General features: G+C 44.0%; 1 protein-coding gene across 1 annotated transcript in view; it reads left to right on the forward strand.

The window, feature by feature from the left end:
* The first annotated feature begins 237 nt into the window (after positions 1-237).
* LOC129700385 (tetratricopeptide repeat protein 9A) overlaps positions 238-22311 on the forward strand; it is a 70369-nt gene continuing 48295 nt past the window's right edge. Inside the window, exon 1 of the mRNA XM_055640825.1 lies at positions 238-1153. Coding sequence (XP_055496800.1) covers positions 751-1153 — 403 coding nt within the window. The 5' untranslated portion in view covers positions 238-750. The remainder of the gene's footprint in view (positions 1154-22311) is intronic.

Raw genomic sequence — 22311 nt, forward strand, 5'->3', positions numbered from 1 at the left:
ATGCTGCCTGGCCCGCTGAGTTGCTCCAGTATTTTGTGACTATCTTCGGTATAAACCAGTATCTGCAGCTCCTTCCTACACATTTTTGCCAGCATAGCAAGAGGTAGGCTGAGGATTTTAACATGGGTGTTGCGTTTCAGAAATAATGATTTTTTTAAAAACCCGTTGATTTTTCAATGCAGATTGTGTGAGATGCAGTTACTGTTTCTCAATTCGCCCTTTCAATTCCGCATTGGTTAGTTAGGGTGCATGCAAACTCTGTGAACGGGAGACCCTCTGCTGCGGTGATGAGATTAGATGTCCCGGTCTTGGGTCGTAGACTACATCCACAACCCGCTGCCCCTCGCCCTTCTGTCCATCAGTGATTCTTATTGAGGTTCATCGTTTCAACCAAAGATACTAGAGGATCTAGTATCTTTGGTTTCAACTCAACACCGCTTCAGGTTGGATTACGTGTGGATTGCTCCAGCTCTTCCGGGTCAGGAATACAGACCTAGGCATCTGCCCCCACCCTTCTTCCAATAACACACACACACACACACAGAGCCACAGCAGCGGAGCTCAGCAGATCAGAGGCGGCGGTGCATCTGCCGGACGAGTCGAGCCGGCGGAGCCAGGCAAACGCCAAACACACCCATCAGGCGGCTTGTTTGTTTGCAGCGAGCTAGCACCATGAAACAGTTCGGCGGCGGCGGTGGCGAAAGCAGTAGCAGCAACAGCAGCAGCAGCAGCAGCAGTAGCAGTTAAGAGATGGAAGATAAAAAGCCAGCTGGCATCAGGCACATCCCCGACCCTGGGCGCCCGAGAGATGCGGGCAGAGCCGGGAGAGGAGGGGGTGGCACTGCCCATGCTGTGTCCAAGTGCGAGTTGAGTGGCGTCAAGGGAGAGCAGCCGCAGGATACCATCCGGCGAGTGTTGGACTTCAAGAGCCAAGGCACCCAGTGCTACAAGGAAAAGAAATTCCGGGAAGCCATCGGCAAGTACCACCGGGCTCTGCTGGAGATGAAGGGTTTCCTGGCGGCGGGCGAGTGCGAGTCCTCGTCCGCTGCCGTCCTGGTGCAGCCTGCCCCGGGGAGGGCGCCGGTGAAACTGAGCGAGGAAGAGAGGAAGGTGGTGGAGAGCAGTGAGATCGAGTGTTACAACAGCTTGGCAGGTGAGTCGCCAGCCCAGACGCGGGACCCCGCTGTGTCGCCGAGTGTTTGATAAGGTGGTGAGAGAGGGAGGGAGGGAGAGAGTTCACCTTTCTACTTTCGGGAAGGGAAGAAGAGGTTAACACTATTCACTACCCCGTAGGAGGATTGTTTTGGTGAGAAATCACATTCGAGGGCAGTTTGACGAACGCAAACAGTCTGATAGAATCTGAACCGAAATGCACATTTTCGCGTTTATACCTTTGCCGTGGCTGTTCATTTGCCTAAGATAGACACAAAATGCTGCAGTAACTCAGCGGGTCAGGCAGCATCTCCGGAGAAAAGATTCCTTTCTGGAGAAAGGTTCCCGACCCGCTGAGAAAATATTATTTTTCTCCAGAGATGCTGACTGACCCGTTAAGTTACTCCAGCATTTTGTGTGTCTATCTTCGGTGGAAACCAACATCTGCAGTTCCTTCTGAAACTGTTATTTTGCCTTGTCGACCATCCATATGGTTTTGTATGTTGACATTTGTCAATGGGATTTGCAGAGACCTCATATTATGGAAATAGTGAATCACTCGGTGTAGATTCATGTGATGGTGTAGTGATATCGACCATTAGAAATGATTCACATGGATGTTATTCAACGAGATATTCCTCATCACACCAACATCCTTGTCAAATACTGACGAATACGTAATTGTCCATGAAAATAGCAATTCCTCCGTCGAGCTAATAAATGATTACAAATGCATGAATCAAAGGCAAGTTTGAGTTTGGATAGCTTGGCTCAGTGTTCAAGTTCTGTCATTCTATGTTTTTGAAGGGAGCCTGTTACCATGTGGTCTTAGTATCAACTGGTGATGTGGCACATACTGGCAGTTTACAGCACTTGGAGGTTATGCCAGACCGACTACCCAAGCATGAAGCATAAAACAAAGGATGTCAAGATCCTTTTAATTTTGCGGCAGAAAGCTTAAAGGCTGTGCCCACCCATACAGTCCTCGCGTGTCCTGTGGGTACATGCAAGATCCACAGCAATCTTGATGTAGGGGTGGCACCAGGCTCTCCTTCTGAGCCGTTTACTCATTGAATAAAGTCTACATTCTATGTTATGAATATTTCAACAAAAAAAATGTTAATGACAGACCCGAATGCCTTTGAAGAAAGACGAAAACGCCAATAGATATGTTAGATCAAAACACTGGCAGCTTTTAGAGGTAAATGTTGGGCACAGTGCTTATGACTCAACATTAACATAGAAAATAGGTAGTTAGTGCTTGCCTGCAAATTCAAATGATGTCAAGCAGAGATCATGCATTAATTGGTGTCATGCCAAATAAATACATTGAAATGGTGAAGTGGCTTCAACCTGATCACAGGAAACTCTGAAATATCATTGAAAAATATGGCCTCAATTTTCTACAGCAATAATAACAGCTCAACATTACACAGCTGAGGATCTTAAAGGTAGCTTGTAAGTGACCAGCCAGTCATATCCGCTCATCCATCTAATCAAGAAATGGTTGACATAAAGTAGGCAGTGCAAGGCGGTTTAGAGCCAGCCTCTACTCCAGGGGTTTTAATCTTCAGTTTTGTACTAATAGCTTGTTTCTAGTTCATATTTCATGTAGGGCTTGGGGCATTCTCAACGGTTGTGCAATTTGTATGCCCACTTCATCTTGTTTTGCTGTCGAGGGATGAAGCCAGGCAAACAGAGAAGTGGATGATGGGCTGCTTGGTGGAATGATAATATCATCAGCTGACACCTACCTGTTATGACATGCTGAAAACAAAGTGACACTCAGTTGGACAGAATGTCTTGCAACCACAGTCTGTTCCAAAATACATCACGAGAAGTTAATGTGCAGGGGAGTTCCAAAATCAGTCTACGTTTTGGTTGGCAATAGAACAACCATAAAATAAAATCTAACAGTAATAATTGGACGTAAGTGAAATTATTTTTACATTGTGATGTGATATCTTATTGTGCCCTAAATACTGATCCACTACTCCAAAGAGCTTGTTGCAGTATTTAGCTGACTCATGTACAGTCTGTGGAGAAGTGCTTAGAATGAAGAAATGCAGATACTTGTAATTTATCGAGGTAATTTAAAATGGCACTGGTGGATTCTAGTACATTTTAAACTGACTTCTTAATTTTAGGACAAGCCAGCCTGGATATTTGAAACGCATAGATGGATAGATTCTTGATTAGTACGGGTATCAAGGGTTATGGGGAGAAGGCAGAAGAATGTGGTTAAGAGGGGAAGATAGATCAGTCATGATTGAATGGCAGAGTAGACTTGATGGGCTGAATGGCCTACAATCATGTATGAACTTATTTACTTGTGAAGTCAAACAACTACAAGTTGGCAGAGATGTATCATGGGTGACAGTGTCGTGTTAATCAAAATTTGAATGGCAAGAAAGTGAGGACAACTTTGCTGATATGTTTGGATCTGCTCTGGGCCAGTAGAATCACCTCCTAATCCCATACTGACCTTTCCACCCTGGGCCTCCTCCAGTGTCAATGAGGGCACACACAAATTGGAGGCACAGCACCTCATAATTCGCGTGGGCAGCTTACAACCGAACAATATGAATCTTGATTTCTCTAACTTCAAGTAATTCCTGCAATCCCCCTCTCTCTCTGTCCTCCCCCCACTCTTGTCCTCACAACCTAATCGTCCCGCCAGTTCCACTGTTCGCATCCATATATACCTTCGTTATCACCTCTTCCACAGCCAACAATGGACCATTGGGGCTCCACTTTTCCTTGATCATTGGTGCGGGCTCTGATTTGTTCTGAACCTTTTCATAGCTCTAGTTTCCCTCTCCCCTGACTCTCAGTCTGAAGAGAAGGGTTTCGACCCAAAACGTCACCTATTCATTTTCTACAGAGATGCTGCCTGACCCGTTGAGTTACTCCAGCATTCTGCTTCTTTTATGTCTACCCATTATTTACAGTATACCTGAATTGGATACTTGCTTGCAATTATAACTTTGTTTGACTCCAGAGGATGCTCCTGATGTTGTGGAGTTCATTTTGGGCATCTGTTCTGACCTCTGCTGGAAAGTCCAGTCAGTGTGTGATGATCAATTACATATATAATATACAATCTATATCATTGAAAGATGAACTATGCTCTACAATTAACAATTGATCAGATAAATTAAAATTTGATCACACAACCTGAGCTGAAATTAGAAACAGGGTGAACTGAATTACATTGTGTCATATCAGCATTTCTGTAGTTATTGATTTACCCTTGACTAGAACTATCACCCTTTTAAAATACCTTGCTTCCATTTTATTTGATTGAATGTGACCTGATTTCTATTTTCCCTAATTCTTAAATCATTTCTCACTTGCACTATGTAAACTTGCCTCACGTCCTTAATTCATAAATGTTAAATTCAGTTGCAATTCCCCCTGAATATTAATTGCAACACCAACCTTGCATTGTGGCAAAGCACTCGGAGATAGTGCAATTTGTTAAGCATGTGAGCTTTATCAGAAATAAAACCAGTTCCAGAAAATGCTGCTTATGTGCCAGAGAGGCTGCCAGAAATTTTGTAGTTTTACATCTCCACAGCAGTCTTAATAGGTCGCATGAGCATGTGGTGTCGTGTCAGAGTAGAAAATGGGATTTGTTGAGGAGATGGAAGGACAAAATGCAATCGAGGATTTTCAAATACTATAACAAAGTTACTACTCGATATTGAAGATAAATACAAAAAGCTGGAGTAACTCAGCTGCTCAGACAGCATCTCTGGAGAAAAGGAATAGGTGACGTTTCGGGTCGAGACCCTTCTCCAGTCTGGGGAAAGTTCTCGAATTGAAACGCCATCTATTCCTTTTCTCCAGTGATGTTGCCTGAGACGTTGAGTTACTCCAGCATTTTGTGTCTACAGTGTCTTGGGTTTAAACAGAAGATAGACCAGCATCAGCAGTTCCTTCCTCCAAATTAGGTTTAAACAACATCTGCTGTTTCTTCCTGCACATTTCTACTTGATATGATCTGCTAGATTTCGCTAGGTGGAGCTCTTGTGTCAGAGGGAGCCTCTCCATACAAAGTTACAATCACCAAGTGGTCTGCTGTCTCCACAGATATCAGCAGAGCGAAAGCAGTTGCGAGTGTTTGTGCCCAGAGGGTTGTTTTTTCAATGCACCCGTGTCATTAGGAACTCTTGCCATTACAGTGAGTTTTCTCACTGCAATGCAGACATAGTGGTAACCTTGTGGCCGGACAACTTAAAGCACAAATTGGTGTGGATAACAAAACAACATCAACAGCGGGCTTTTTCATCCCGTCTTTGTCACAGAAAGATCTCCCAAAGCACTTCACAGGAGAATTATCAAATAAGATTTGACACTCAGCTATAGGGAGAAATATTATGTATAGGAAGGAACTGCAGATGCTGGTTTACACTGAAGATCGACACAAAATGATGGAGTAACTTAGTGGGTCAGGTAGCATCTCTGGAGAAAACGAATAGATGACATTTCGGGTTGAGATCCTAATTCTGACCAGTCTGACGAATACAACAGTTTCATTCTTACACTTAACATGTATACTATCACCGAGTGCTTTGCAACAATGCAAAGTTGGTATCACAATTAATAATCAGGGGGAATTGCCACTGAATTTACGATTCATGAATTAAGGACACGAGGCGAGTTTAAGTGGCGCAAGTGAGGAAATTAGTTAAGAATCAAGGAAAATAGAAATCAGGTCACATCCAATCAAAACGTTACTCTATGACTGTTACATTTATTTTCACAATGGAAAGAATTTCTGCTGCTTCACATCAACAATTAAATCCATAGCCCTCAGTGTAGGAAGATCCTCAGCCAGCTCTTCAGCCCATTTAAAATGTTCCAATCCACGGTGTGGAGAGGTATATATGGCTCTAGTTGTCACTTTCTCTTTGCTGCTGTTACATGGCAGCCGTGTGGCTCTTTCTTGGGTCATGGACAGCTCCTTGTAATCTTAGTCTTGCTACTGAATTGCCTGTCATTTCTTGGATTCCAGCCTGTTCCATTTAAGAGGGCACCTGTTCCTTGCACGTCTCATTAATATTGGCGGAGTGCTAATCTTGTTAAGTGGGTAATGTTCCTGTTTTAAGTGTAAACCTTTTGCAGCGTATTGAACCAATGTGACAATTTTGAGAGCCTCTACTGTTTCCTTTTGAAAATTCATCCTTTCATCCTTTCTCTAAAGATGTCAGTTTCACCACTGTAAATTATTGTCATTTTAATAGGCCTGTTTAGAGTGCTGGTGGAGGTCCAAGTTGTCGGAACACTGGAGGATTGTAGGAAAGAAAAGCTATTTAGAGGCTGTCATTCTCTCCCGGTGCAGCACTAGGAGCGGAAAACAGCTTCTATCGTGGATGATAAAGACACACAAAATGCTGGAGTAGCTCAGCGGGTCAGGCAGCATGTGGGAGAACAGAATCGGTGATGTTTCAGTTCGGGCCCTTCTTCAGTGATTGTGGAGGGTGGGGGGGGGGGGGGGGGGGGGATGGGGGGGGGGGGGGAAACTGGAAGAGAGGAGAGGCATGACAACGCAAGGCAGGTAATAGGTGAACACGTCCTGGTTGCCCTGTGTTGATGCATCTCTTCTTGTCACCTCCCCTTCACCACCAACCCCGCATCCCTCAATAGATCAGCAAAGACCTTTTCTTTTGATCAGGTAGTTGTGTATTTCCCTATAAAGTGGGGTGATCCCTACAGCTCCAGTAGTCCATGATATGAAATGAAACTTCATCTAGAAACAACAAAGAACAAATTGCTGGCGGAGCTTAATGGGTCAAGTACCATCGAGGAGGCAACAAGTTAGTCGTTCTACAGGATCTGAACCCGAACCATCCCTTTTGCTCCGCAGATGCCGCTTGACCTGTTGAGTTCTTCCAGAGGTTTATTTTTTGCTCCATATTCCAGTCACGTGGGTCTCCCTTCATCCAGAAACAGTACTGAAAGGTGAGGCAGGTGAAAGGTGGCCCAGTCCTGCTCCTGGATTCTTGTGTGTTTATAGAATGCATTAAAGACGGTCTTTGCATTGTTCTCTTCTTCACGTAGCGTAGACTTCATTGATAGAACGAATCAGCTGTTCAAAAGCTTTATCTATGTTCTCCCTCCTCTTGCAGCTATTATTTGACAGGTTTTCTTTCAGGAAGAACATTATGCAGGTAAGCTGCATAGACCAAGATGGTTCCTTAATTTTGATGCTGCACGACCTGCTGAGCTAGTCCAGCACATTGTGTTTTGCGCAAGATTCCATCATCTGCAGTCTCTTGTGTCTCCCAAATTTTGATTCTAAGCCAACAAGCTGAATGAGATAATCCCATGAAACGGACACTTCCAGTTGGCCGCAGAGTTGGGCAAGTAGAAATTTTTGGGATGCTTGTTCTTGATCCATATAAAGCATTGAACAATACAGCACAGGGACAGGCCATTTTGCCCATAATGTTTGTGCTGAACATGATGCCAATGGGCACCTCAACTGATCTCATCTGCCTGTACGTCATCCATGTCCCTCTATTCCTTGCACTTCCAAGTGTCTATCTAAAAGCCTCTTAAAGGCCACTATCACGTCTGCCTCCACCACCACCGCTGGCAAATCATTCCAGGCCCCCACCATTGCATAAAAAGAAAACTGGCTCTGCACATCTCCATTAAAGTGCCCCCCTCTCATCATAGCTATGCTCTTTGATGTTGGACGTTTCCACTGGGGAAAAGGTTTCTGACTGTCTACGTATGGACTGACCCTGACTGGAAGGGTACAATGGGCTGACACCACTTACCTAGGTTCACGGAGGCATGGCACTAGTCTGATTTACAGGAAGATTGGTGCTTTCTATATGGCAATGGTGACTGGAATTAGTGCAGATGGGGCGTATTGATCTATTTTGAGAAGTTGCACTAAATGACCTGTTCCCATGCTGTGTGACTCGATGAGTAGGGTGTTGAGCCAATGGATATTTCTGGATTGCCACACTCAATTTATTTCGGATTACCATCCAGTGAGAAAAAGATCATTTATTGGTCCATTTATTTGGAGGAAAGGAAAGTTCAAAAGCTAATGGGAAGTGGCAGGAGAAAGGGAGGAACAAGAAGCGGAACTAAGCAAGCTCACTTTTGAAAGTGCAGCAGGGAATGACTACTGGAGCCTAGATTGACGCAATTATATGTGAGATGTATATTGAGAATCGGATAGTGCCAGCCTAGTTCAAACCTTTCTCCAGGCAGGATGGTTTGACTGGTATTATTCCATGCATGGTGAAAACATGGTCTGAAGAAGGGTCTCGACCCAAAACATCATCTATTCCTTATTTCCTGAGATGTTGCCTCTCCCGCTGAGTTACTGCAGTTTTTTTGTGTCTATCTTTATTTCATGCATCCTCTGTTCCTGATCAGAGACTGTGTGTGTGTGTGGGCTACAAAAGGGTCTTTCCCTCCACTTAGCTGCAACTGCCTCCAGGTCGAGCATAGAGAAAGTAGTCTGATTTAGACTAGGTTTTAACTTTTGACCGTGAAGTTGTTAATGTTAATGTAAATCCTGGAGTTGAATGATTTTTTAGTTATTAAATCTATTTTGTGTTTGTTTATTATATTATCTGTTGTGTACAGTGTTTACAAACATGTTGCGCTGTTGCTGCAAGTGAGAATTTCATTGTTCGGTTCCGGTACGTATGACATATGAACACTCTTGACTCTGATGACAGCCTTGCCAGTATACAAAGGGAAATGTAATTCATTGGCAGAGCAAATGTTTTGGTTAAGAAGTGACATGTAATGTAAAACAGATTCTTCGTAGCTCAGTAAGAGCTATCTCTTTTTTGCTTCTGTTCATTTTAGCCAATCGATCCATGACACTGCACTCACTCTGCCTCTTTCACTCACTACCTGCCTTTAACACATCAGCCCCCCGGGAAATTTTTAAGCAAAAACTTAAAGCTGTAAATGGCACTGTGGGAATTAAGTGGCGATATTCGTGATCAGCTGTCAGCTGTGACAAATCACTCACCCTGTTCATTGGTGTCTTGTCAAGAAATGTTGGCAGGGAAAACCAGGGAAGGAATAAACTCATTAAAGCATTGATAAGAAGTGTTTGACAGACAAAGGGATTCATAGAAGCATATGGGTGAGTCTGAACAGGAATGTTCTCGCCTGTCAAGCTGATGTGATCTTTGGCACAGAATTTAAAGACTCCCACGTTTTGCTCCCACATTGACAGCTACATTCATATCCCCCCCCCCCCCCACACACATTTTTAATGGGGAGCTGCTGCCATTCGCAATAGTAGTGTCACAACGTAAATTTTGACAGCTTCCAGTTGCGTCTGTTTTGGTCATTTTAAATAAATGCGGATAGCAGCAGTAGAGTTGCTGCCTTACAGCGCTTGCAACACCAGAGACCCAGGTTCGATCCTGACCATGGGTGCTGTCTGTACGCATTTTGTACATTCTTCCCATGACCGTGTGGGTTTTCTCTGAGATTTTTGGTTTCCTCCCACACTCCAAAGACATACAGGTTTGTTGGATAATTGGCTTGGGTTTGTATACTTGGTATAATTGTAAATTGGCCCTAGTATGTGAAGGATAGTATCAATGTGCGGGGATTGCTGGTCGGTGCGGACTTTGAGGGCCAAAGGGCCTGATTCCGCGCTGTATCTTTAAACTAAACTAAACCCCTGTGGACATCTCTTGTTGGAGGTCATTGATTTAATAGCAATTTGTCTTTCTATCACAACTATTGCAAATACTTAGCACTTCCCAGCCAATGCAATATTCTGAAGGCTTGACATTGGTCTATAGCACCAGGTCAATACATGGTAAGATCCCAGAAGCAAAACACTATAGGAAGGACACAATTGCACTGGAGATGGTGCAGAGACAGTTCATCAGGCTGTTGGCTGGGATAGACCTGTTGACACTGAATATGATGGGTTTGTTTCCCATGCAGCAGAGAGGAATAGCTGAACATCTGAGATTGGAGGAACATCAAATTATGAGCAAACATAGATTGAGTAGATAATAACAACATTTTCCGGATGGTAGGGATATCCAAAATTGAGTGGATATCTTTGAGGGTAAATTGAGGGTTAAGGATAGGAGATGTGGAGAGGATCAGAGGAAAAATTATTTCACCAAGAGATTGAATTGCATCTCAGGCACACTCCATGAAGTGAAAGCAGTCCCTCCCCCACAAGACTTAAGAAGCATCCACATGACCACTTGCTTTTCCAAAACATAGAATGCTATGGGCCAAGTGCTTGAAAATAGTGTACATAGATAATTAAAGATTAGTAGGACTTGGTGGACCATAAGGTGATGCCCCATGACTCTGCATGAAGAGCACTCGGTCTTACATAGATACATAGATACATAGACAATAGGTCCAGTAGTAGACCATTTGGCTCTTCGAGCCAGCACAGCCATTCAATGTGATCATGGCTGATCATCCACAATCAGTACCCCGTTCCTGCCTTCTCCCCATATCCCTTGATTCCGCTAGCCCTAAGAGCTAGCCTCTAACTCTCTTTTGAATGCATCCAGTGAATCGGTCTCCACTGTCTTCTGAGGCAGAGAATTCCACAAATTCACAACTCTCTGTGTGAACAAGTTTTTCCTCATCTCAGTTCTAAATGGCCTACCCCTTATTCTTAAACTGTGGCCCCTGGTTCTAGACTCCTCCAACATCGGGAACATGTTTCCTGCCTCTAGTTTGGTTAATTGAAATTAAATGCTACTTAGGATACCAGGGATAATTCCTTGAACTCTGCCACAAAGTAAAACAGTGGGATTTCAACATCCAACCAAAATGAGCAGACCAGGCCTAGCTTGTATTATGTCCAGGAAGGAACTGCAGATGTTGGTTTATACCAAAGATAGAGGCAAAGTGCAGGTGTAACTCAGAGGGTCAGGCAGCATCTCTGGAGAAAAAGGATGGGTGGCGTTCCGGATCGGGATCCTTCTTCAACCACCGAGTTGTAAACTACCCAGTGGAATAAGTGCACAGACCTCCAGTTTGCATAATCATGGGGAATTGCAGCGTGAAACAGGGCCTTCAACCAACCAGCACAGGATTAGTATAAATGGGTGCCTGCTGACCATCTGGCAAACATGTATTCTAATCCTACACTAATCCCTTTTTGTAACCCAAATGACTGGGATGTATGTACCCTGCCCTCTTATGAAAAGGGAAGGAATGTATGCGTTGATCCCATCTGTTACTCACTAATGCTTGCATTTTTTACAGGAATGAGGAGTGGGATCTAAAATGACTTTGTACTCCGTACATTGTCAGTATACCCCCCACCCACCTGCAGGGTATAATTAAGGACCACATTAGCTCGGGACAGTAATTAAGTAGGAGGCATTTCATTTAGTACGATTGCCTCAGGCAATCTTTTTAAAATCCGGTGCAAATGCTTGTGGACCAGCTGGCAGCGTTCAAATGTTTTGTTATTGAGACAATTCCCTAGATACTGTTGTTGAGCAAATGAACCATTTAGCTCAGGTGTCTGAAGTGCTGGTCATTGGAACATCTAAAGGATTTGTTTCACTCTTCTGCCTATATCCATGATATTGAAGGGTTCCCACCTGAAACGCTACCTATGCATTTCCTCCAGAGATGCTGCCTGACCCACCAAGTTACGCCAGCATTTTGTGCCTATCTTTTCCCGTAAACAGAGCAATCTGTCCATATGAAGTCTCTCAGCGTCTGCCTAAAGAAGTCTTATTACAGAGAGACAGCTGCAGCAAATTGGAGAGTGATGCTTTTTTTTAGTAAGGATTGCAGTGAGAGAGGCTGGGTACTTAGAGGATGTTTCCGTTCATGGGAGAGCCTAGGACTAGAGGTCATAGCATCAGAATTATAGGACTTTCTTTTAGAAAGGAGATGGGGAGAATTTGTTTACTCAGAGGGTGGTGAATGAATGAATTAATATGTTTATTGGCCAAGTATTCATATACAAGGAATTTGCCTTGGCGCTCCGCCCGCAAGTGACAACATAACATATAGTGACAGTTTGAAATGACACATAAAACATTAAACATTAATAATAAAACATTATAAATTAAACATGTTAATTAAATAAAATACCAGAGCAAAAGGAGGCTACAGCTTTTTGGTTATTGAGTAGAGCTACTACTTGTGGAAAAAAGCTGTTTTAATGTCTGGCTGTGGCAGCTTTGACAGTACGGAGTCGCCTTCCAGAGGGAAGTGATTCAAAGAGTTTGTGGCCTGGGTTAGAGGGGTCAGAGATGATCTTACCCGCTCGCTTCCTGGCCCTTGCAGTGTACAGTTTGTCAATGGAGGGAAGGTTGCAGCCAATAACCTTCTCAGCTGATTGGACGATTCGCTGCAGCCTCTGGATGCCGTGCTTGGTGGCTGAGCCAAACCAGACCATGATGGGAAGGTGAGAACAGACTCCACGATGGCGTATAGAATTGGACCGTCATTGCCTGTGGCAGATTGTGCTTCCTCAGCTGCCGTAGGAAGTACATACTCTGTTGTGCCTTTCTGACAGTTGAGTCGATGGTAGCCCCCCACTTAAGGTCCTTTTTAGATGATGGTTCCCAGGAACTTAAAAGACTCCACAAATATGACTGTGGTGTTGTTGATGGTGAGTGGGGTGAGGGGAGGGGGGAGCTCTCCTAAAGTCAACTATCAATTCCACTGTATTGAGACCATTGAGCTCCAGGTTGTTGCGATGGCACCAGGACGCCAGCTGTGTCACTTCCTGTCTGTAGGTATCTGTGGAATCTGTGAAATTCTTTTATCACAGAAGGCGTTGGAGGCCAAGTTGGTGGTTATTTTAAAGGCAGAAATAGATAGATTCTTGATTAGTACAGGTGTCAGACATTATGGGGAGAAGGCAGGAGAATAGGGTTAGGAGGGAGAGATAGATCGGCCATGATTGAATGGCGGAGTAGACTTGATGGGCCGAATGGCCTAATTCTACTATTCCTAATGACCACAGAGCACATGAAAGCCCCAGTTCACTTGTTTGAAGCTCTGATTTACAATATCTGTGTACAGTGGCTCAACACCCACTGGAAGACATGATTTATGAATCCTTGAGGTAGGGTAGTCATAGAATCATAACCGTTCAGTGTGTATGCTGTAATGACATGTACGATACTGTCTGCAGAAGGCTCCCAACCCAAAATGTCACCTATCCTTTTTTCCAGAGATGCTGCCTGACCCGTTGTGTACTCTCGCACTTTGTGTCAATCTTCGTTTCTACCTGCAGTCTACCACAATGCCTTTGTGAAAGTGTAGATCACACTTTCAGTATTTCTGTTTTAAATGAATTTGGGTTCAGGGTGAATGACTGACTGGAAGATTCTTGGTGGAGAGAGGATGAGGTTTTCTGCAGCAGATACTTCGTTACAGTGACTGGTATGGGACAATGTTGCAGGCATTTAGCTGGTTGCAGTATAGGAGCAGATATGTCATTAGATAGTCTTATCCTGAGGTAAATGTAGCAGCGCAGGTCAAACCAGTTTGTTTGAGTATAAAGCACGTGGCAGAGTGAAAAAACATTCAGAATTAAGCGCTAAAGAACAGTTTTGAAATGGAGACTAAAGACAGAGCTTGCATTCTTCCTAAAATCTACTTGGTAGAAATTTCTACTTGTTCATCACCAATCATTAGACAAAATGGAGTGAGAACGAGAAATTGTGGAGATATTGAGGGGAGTGGCGACGAGTTGGAACGGAGATAAACTGAAATGTAAAAACAATGAGAACACTGGAAATGCTCAGCAGATCAGACCAAATGACTATTTTAGGATGGTGACTTTTCATCAAACTGAAAATAGTTTTAACAAGTTTTAATACGCAGGGTAGGACATGGTGAGAAGATGGAGTGGAAAGAGAAAACAAGAGAGATGAGGCAACAGGGATAATGATGCAAGTTTAAACCAAAAAGCCGGAGTAACTCAGCTGGACAGGCAACATCTCTGGAGAGACAGAGTGGGTGATGTTTCGGGTCGAGACTCTTCTTCAGACTGGTTAACAATAAGGGAAACTGGAGATACAGATGATGATGTGGAGGGATAAAGAACAATGAATAAAAGATCTGCAAAAAAGTAACGATGATAAAGGAAACAGGCCATTGTTAGCCGTTTGTAGGGTGAAAACGAGAAGCTCGTGCAAGTTGGGTGGGGGAGGGGATAGAGAGAGGGAATGCCAGGGCTACCTGAAGTAAGAAAAATCAATATTGATAACACTGTCCAAGCTGCCCAAGCGAAACATGAGATGCTGCTCCTCCAATTTCCCTTATCGCTAACCAGTCTGAAGAAGGGTCTTTACCCGAAACATCACCTATTTCTTCTTTCCAGCGATGCTGCCTGTCCCGCTGATTTACTCCAGCTTTATGAGTATCTTCGGTTTAAACCACCATCTACAGTTCCATCCTACACATGGTGCAAGGTTAAATTGGATGATGGTGGGAAGACACAGGCACTAGGCAAGGTAGAAATTGTTTACCATGTCCACTGTTATAAAGGACTAGATCAAGTGGGACCCTGTTGGGTCCCTGTCCTTGTCCCTGCCGCACAGCAGGCCTGGTCCCCCAACACAACCCATTTTCCAATGCAATATTCCACCTCACCGTGAGCGCTTCGTTTTTTCGAGATGTTGTGATAATCACACACACACACACACACACACACACACACACACACACACACACACATGCGCGTGATCAGATCAGGGTTTTATAATTATAGAGGTCAGACAGACAGACGGACCGACGGGCAGACGGATGTTAGTTGTGACTCTGACAAGTTCCAGTACTGTGAAAAGATAGACACTTCGATGAAGGGATTCAGATCTGGAGTTCCATGAATAGTAAATGTGATGAAAGCATGTTCAAGGACTTTGGAAAGGAAATGTAGGATGGAGATAAGGTACCAGCTTGCAACAAGTCAGGACAGTGTATCAAAGTTTATTCAGTAATAACAGTACGTGCCAATTGCTGACACAGAGAATAGTTAAAAGAAAATGCAGTCAATTGCCTGACAACAGAATAAGATCTAAAAATATCCTGACTGGAACTTGTAAACAGAAAGCGGTTTCCGAAAGAGCCTGTGTGTATTTTATGGTGTGAAGGAACGGTGCAAATGTACTGAAATTGGAACATTCTTACAGACTAACCGGACTTTCACTGTTAATTCTCTGTCTCACTCTCACTCTGACCTCTTTAACCTTGGCCTTCCTCACCGGTGCAACAAAGCTCAAAATAAGCTCAATATACAAGATGTCAACTTCCATTCAGTATTTTCACTTCCCTGAGACATAGTTTAGTTTATTGTCACATGTATCGAGTACAATGAAATACTTTTGTTGCATGCTAACCAGTCAAGGCAAAAACAATACATGATTACAATCGAGCCATCCACAGTGTACAGATACGTGATAAAGGGAATAACGTGAATAACGGTTAATGCAAGAAAAAATTCAGTGAAGTCCAATTAAAGATAATCCGAGGGTCTCCAATAATACAGAAAGTAGTTCAGGACTGCTCTCTAAATGGTATGATGGTTCAGTTTCCTGATAACAGCTGAAATGAAATGTATCCTGAATGTTTTCACACCTTTATACCTCTTGCCTGATGGAAGAGAGTGGCTGGGGTGCAACTCATCCTTGATTGTGTTGGTGGCCTTGCTGAGGCAGCACGAGGTGAAAATGGTCAATGGAAGGGAGGTTGAATTGTGTGATGGTCTGGGCTGCGTCCACAATTCTCTTCCATTACTTGATGCAATAATCCCTTCCTCATTTAATCCTTCCTGCCTGGCATCACATCACAAACCTCCCCCATGCTTAGCTAACCTTCCCCACTTACTCTTGCTCTTAAAATCTCCTTATCTCTATTCATCACAGGTTCCATTGGAAGGTCTTTGACCTGAAACATAAACTGTGTTTTTCCCCTCTGCAGATTCTGCCGAGTGTGTTTATTATTTTCAGCAATTTTTCTTCATTCAGATTTCTAGCAGTAAACCATGAATACAGTGACCATTCTCAAATTGTGCATTTTGATATTAAGTATTGGTTGTTGAAAAAAAACTCAATGAGACATTGCAGATGCACTCAATTCTACCTTCTCTGCATCTGTGCTGATTATAGTGATCAAGTGGGAGAGAACTATGGCAGATTTTCTTCCTCTTCTGTGGTTTAAAGAGCTGCATCTATATTTAGTCTGTATTCTGTGACAGCTAAGACCAGCTCAGTCCATGCAGATAGGAGGAGAGCCTGCCTTGCAGAGATATGAAGGCTTAAATTGGTACACCTGGAGGATCTCAGTGCTCAAGAATGCACCTCATCAACAATTTCTGTGGGGCAATTAGGTAGGCACAGTAAATATTGGCCAGTGACACCCTCTCCCATGAACGATGATTAAAAACATCTGAAGATAGACACAAAATGCTGGAGTAACTTGGCGGGACAAGCAGCATCTCTGGTGAGAAGGAATGGGAGACGTTTCGGGTCGAGAACCTTCTTCAGACTTGACCCGAAAAGTCACCCATTCCTTCTCTCCAGAGATGCTGTCTGGACCGCCGAGTTACTCTAGCATTTTGAGTCTATCTTCAGTTTAAACCAGCATCTGCAGATCCTTTGAAAACATTTTAAAAATGTGCATCAGTTATCGGCAGATGGATCCCATTTCAATCTCATTGGTGATACATCTGGGCTCTAACGAGGTGTAACTCTGCTTTCACCACACACTTGTGATTCCATATATTCGGCATTACATATATACAAGCAAACATGTTAAGAGCAAGCAATGTTTTGATATTTAATAAGACCACTGACTGTGTATTTCATTATAGTGTTATCACCATAACATAACTCTAACTTTTAGCAACTTATCATTTACATATCTCTTATCGGATACAAAGAGAGTTTCCCATATACTTGAAGTCATGTGGTGCAGCTAATTAATCTGCTCCAACTGCTTGTAAAACGTGGTTGGTGGTGGAGTGTACAGAATTGCTGAGGGGCGGGAAAAAAGGAAGCTTTAGTGAAGGGTGTGAATTGCAAAGATGAGGCTCCTAAGCCTGGTGATTTCTGGTGTTATATGAACTTATCGTGTGACACGGTTGGCATCAGCCGACACAAGATGGTCTGATTCAACCGTCTGCCTGATTTAGAATGGAGATGAGAAAGACAGTGAATGAAAATACTGGCGAGTGAGAAGGTGATTGTCCATATGATCCCTGCCCAAACCACGCCCTCCAACTGCAAAGGTACACAAAGATGCTGGAGAAACTCAGCAGGTGCAGCAGCATCTATGGAGCGAAGGAGATAGACAACGTTTCGGGCTGAAACCCTTCTTCAGACCGATAGGGGGTGGTGGGACCGGGGGAAGAAAGGAAAAAGGAGGAGGAGGAGCCCGAGGGCTGGGGTAGGAAGGGGAGGAGACAGCAGGGGTTAATAGAATTGTGAGAATTCAATGTTCATGCCACCAGGACACAGACTACTCAAGCGGTGTTGCTCACTCTGGCCATGGAGGAGGCCCAGGACAGAGAGGTCGGATACGGAATGGGAGGGGAAGTTAAAGCGCTGAGCCACCGGGAGGTCAGGTTGGTTAGTGCGGACCGAGCGGAGGTGTTCGACCAAATCATTGCCGAGCCTATATCGGTGAGACCAAGCGTCGGCTTGGCGATCGTTTCGCCGAACACCTCCGCTCAGTCCGCACTAACCAACCTGACCTCCTGGTGGTTCAGCACTTCAACTCCCTCTCCCATTCTGTATCCGACCACTCTGTCCTGGGCCTCCTCCATGGCCAGAGTGAGCAATACTGGAAATTGGAGGAATAGCACCTCATATTCCGCTTGGGGAGTCTGCGTCCTGGTGGCATGAACATTGAATTCTCACAATTCTGTTAACCCTTGCTGTCTCCTCCCCTTCCTACCCCAGCCCTCGGGCTCCTCCTCCTCCTTTTTCCTTTCTTCTCCCCGCCCCCCACCCCCTATCAGTCTGAAGAAGGGTTTCGGCCCGAAACGTTGACTATCTCCTTCACTCCATATATGCTGCTGCGCCCGCTGAGTTTCTCCAGCATTTTTGTGAACCTTCAATTTTCCAGCATCTGCAGTTCCTTCTTAAACCCTCCAACTGCAAACCCTACAAGCCATCTTGGAACTTTGGTTGACCTTTCAAGTCCCGTCCGGTCGACTAGAACAGGACAATTTCAAATGCAATAATTTTTATACATTAATACAGTCCTGGGGGAAAAAAACATTGTCCCACCATGCCCATGCTGATCATCATCAAGTGCCTATCTGTACCAATTCCAAATACATGGTCCATGGCTTTCAGTTTGTTGGCCATTCGAGTGCTCATTGGGATGTTGTTGGAGTAGCTGCCTCCACCAACCACTCCAGCGGTGCATTCCAAACAGTGATCACCCTCTGGGTGGAAAAGTTATTTCTCAGATTCCCTCTAAGCTCTTGCCCCTTACTCTAAAATTACGCCTCTGTTATGCAGAAATATCTCCTACTACCTACCCTATCTTTGCATTTATGCAAGTGTGCATTGCCCTGTTAGATGTTACCAACATGCCACCGACAAGTGGAACTCTGCCATTCCAGCAAAACCTGTCAAGGTGCTCTGGAATTTCCATGACCTGCCTTTGTTTTTCTTTCCAGCAAAGCTGCCTTCAGAACTGAGGGAGTTTTAAGGCTCAAAATAAGTCTGATGTAAATAATTTTAAATGACAGGATTAAAGAGGGAGAACCATTATACCACATTACTAGATCATAAATATCCTTTTATATAGGTAGTTATGTTTCTGGCAATCTCTTGTTCCATTCCTTTCTGATTACAGATGGTGTTTTTCTTAATAAAACTTAATTTAGACCTTCTGTACCTGTCAGAGCAGAAGCATGCGATAAATAAAACCTCACCTTTGTATTATTTCACTTGGCAAACTGCATGGTGGCCAAGAAAAGCAGAAGAATAAAACGTGGAGCAGAAATCTAACCATGTCCATGAAGTGATACATTTAGGTTCCTGCTTTGCCTTCTCTGTCTTGCGTCCTTGACTGTGTGCATCCCTACCACGTAAGAAATGCATTTATAGAATACAGACTAAACACATCACAGCAATGAGCTCTACAGTCATCCTGTCTCACCAGCCATGATGTGAACTCATCTCATCTGCCTGCACATGGTTTGTATCCCTCTGTTCCCTGTCTGATCAAGTCTCGGTCTAAATATTTCCTCGCAGTTGCTATTGTGCTTGTAGCCTCCAAGTTTAGTCTCATTGTGTGAGCTCGATTTCACTATGCATCCCTCTCTGTGTTATGATTCCACCTTGTCTGACTTCCAATTCTCATTCATTTGACATTTTGTTTTTAAAATACACCGTGCCACAACATACTGAAGATACACAAAATGCTGGAGTAAATCAACGGTTCAGGCAGCATCTCTGGAGAGAAGGAATGTTTTCAGCAAATAAGAAAGGCTGAGCCATGTGAAATCATTAAGTGGGTGAATCTTAAGGAGCTTCTTTAATGGAGGAGAGATAAACTGAGATTTTTTGAAGGAATAATGGAACTGTGATCATTAGCAGCTAAAGACATGATCAACAATTTGGATGGGCTGCAGGGTGGGGTGATTGGTGGGTGGCTTTGGACAAGAGAACAGAATTACCTGTTTTTAGATTCTTGGAAGATTTAGAGTGGAGGAGGCTGCAACAGTAGTGAAGGTTGAGGCCAAGGCAGATTTCATCAGAAAGGTAAACATTGTGAAGGATATTTAAGACCTTGAGCGAAAATATGGTTCTATGACCTGGATCATGTTTGATGTAAATGATTACAAAATGTACGGAGTGACTGCAGGGGAGTGCTCATTACCTCTGTAAATTCTCTACGCTGTCATCTTCACAGTGAAGTCATTTTCTTCGCAAATTGCTGAATTGTAGATAACCAACGCTGCAAGGAGATGTTTTTAGTAACCGGTTTATTAGCTGCTCTTATTACAGAGAAGTGCTGATGGCAGCTGTTAACAAAGAAACATTCAGTGCTTTACTCAAGGTATAATCAATTTGAATAGGGTAATGTACCTCTTCCAGCAGTTACTCATGCCTCCAGTACCTTTCTTGCATTTATATGCTGTCTTTAACCAAGTGAAATATCCCAAGATGCATAATCAGCAAACACTTATTTTTAGAGAAACAGCGCGGAAACGAGCCTTCGGCTCACCGAGTCCATGCCGACCAGCGATCACCCCGTACATTAGCACGATTCTACACACTGGGGATAATTTATAATTCTACTGAAGCCAATTAACCTGGACATCTTTGGAATACGGGAGGAAACCGGAGCACCTGGAGAAAACCCACGGGGTCACAGGGAGAACATGAAACTCGGTACAGACAGCACCCATATTCAGGATCGAACCGTGGTCTCTGGCACTGTAAGACAGCAACTCTACTGCTGCACCACTGTGCTGCCCAAAACACAAATGTCAGAGGAAGAGGTATGAGCACAGGTGACCATAAACTTCGTCACAAAGGTTAGCTTTGAGGAGCGCCGTGAATAAGAGAAATGGAGAAGTTCAGGCAGGGAATTCCAGAGCTTGGGATTTTCGCCACCTCCAACGGGATCCCACCACTAGCCACATCTCATCTCCATCCCTTCCCGCTTTCTCCAGAGACCATTCCCTCTGCAAATCTGTTAACTCATCCCTTCACATCCAAACCAGATACTTCCCCCTGCAACCGCAGGGGATGCAAGGAATTGCAAATAGTAAGGCCCAACGCAAATTGGAGGAACAGTCCCCCATATTTTGCTTGGGCAGCTTACAACCCAGCAGTATGATTTCTCTAACTTCAAGTAACTTGCTCTCCCTCTCTCTCTCTCTCTGTGTCTCTCCCCATCCTAGTTTTCTAACTAGTTTCATTGTCCTCCTGATTAAATTTTACTGATTGCCTGCCTCGTTGTCACCTTCCCATCAGCTAACAATGAACTAATCTCCATTTTCATTGATCATTATCCCCAGTGATTTGTATTTTCACACCTCATCCTTCCATATCTCTGTCTCCCCAGACTCTTAGTCTGAAGAAGGGTCTCGACCTGAAATGTCACCCATTCCATCTCTCCAGAGATGCTGCTAGTCCCTCTGAGTCACTCCAGCATTTTGTGTCTACCTTTGGTGTAAACCAGTATCGGCAGTACTGTCCTACCTTACTTCCTTTGTTCACCCTTTCACCTTCTCCTCCCACCCAGACCCATCTTCCCCATCCAATCTGGTTGTACCCATCAACTGGCAGCCTCTGCTCCTTCAACCACCACCCCTCACCCCTATCCCTCCCAGGTACTTCTTTCCTCTTCTCTCTCCGGTCTGATCAGGGCCTTAATGTTTGTCCCCACAGTTGCTGCTTGACCATTTAACCATTCTATCAATAACTAGAGAGAGGTCCTGAGCTGCTAACTACTTCATTGGAGACCCTCGGACTCTCTTTAATCAGACTTTACTGGACATTCTCTTGCACTAAACATTATTCCATTTATCATATATCAGTACACAGTGGATGGCTCGATTGTAATCATGTATTGTCTTTCCACTGACTGGTTAGCACGCAACAAAAGCTTTTCACTGTACCTCGGTACACGTGACAACAAACTAAGCTAAACTAAGCTAAACTAAACTAAAACCTGCTGGGTTTTTCCAGCGTTGTGTTTCTTGTTCCAGATTTTGGCAACTGCATTCTCTTTTAGCCTTCATACCTGCATCAGCACATAAAAGTAGGGTAACAAGGGTAGCACCCCTCAAATTAATTCAAGTAGCAAACTCACTCTGACATAATCACTGTTGTCTTGGATATTGTATGCAGTTAATCTGGCTAAATGAAGTTTCACCTTAATAGAGAAGCAGCCAACCTGATTGTAATGGGATGTTGTAAAATGTGTGGTTTTAACAACAACATCAGTTCATTACAAGCAACATAAAAACATTAGATAAAGGAGTAGAGTCATAGAGACAGCGTGGAAACAGGCCCTTCGGCCCAACTTGCCCACACTGAGCAACGTGTCCCAGCTACACTAGTCGCACCTGCCTGCGTTATCCCTCTAAACCTGTCCTATCCATGTACCTGGCTGAATGTTTCTTAAACATTGCTATAGCCCCTGCCTCAACTACCTCCTCTGGTAGCTCGT

This window comes from Leucoraja erinacea, chromosome 9 (genome assembly GCF_028641065.1).
Source record: "Leucoraja erinacea ecotype New England chromosome 9, Leri_hhj_1, whole genome shotgun sequence".
In the NCBI taxonomy this organism is placed as follows: Eukaryota; Metazoa; Chordata; class Chondrichthyes; order Rajiformes; family Rajidae; genus Leucoraja; species Leucoraja erinaceus.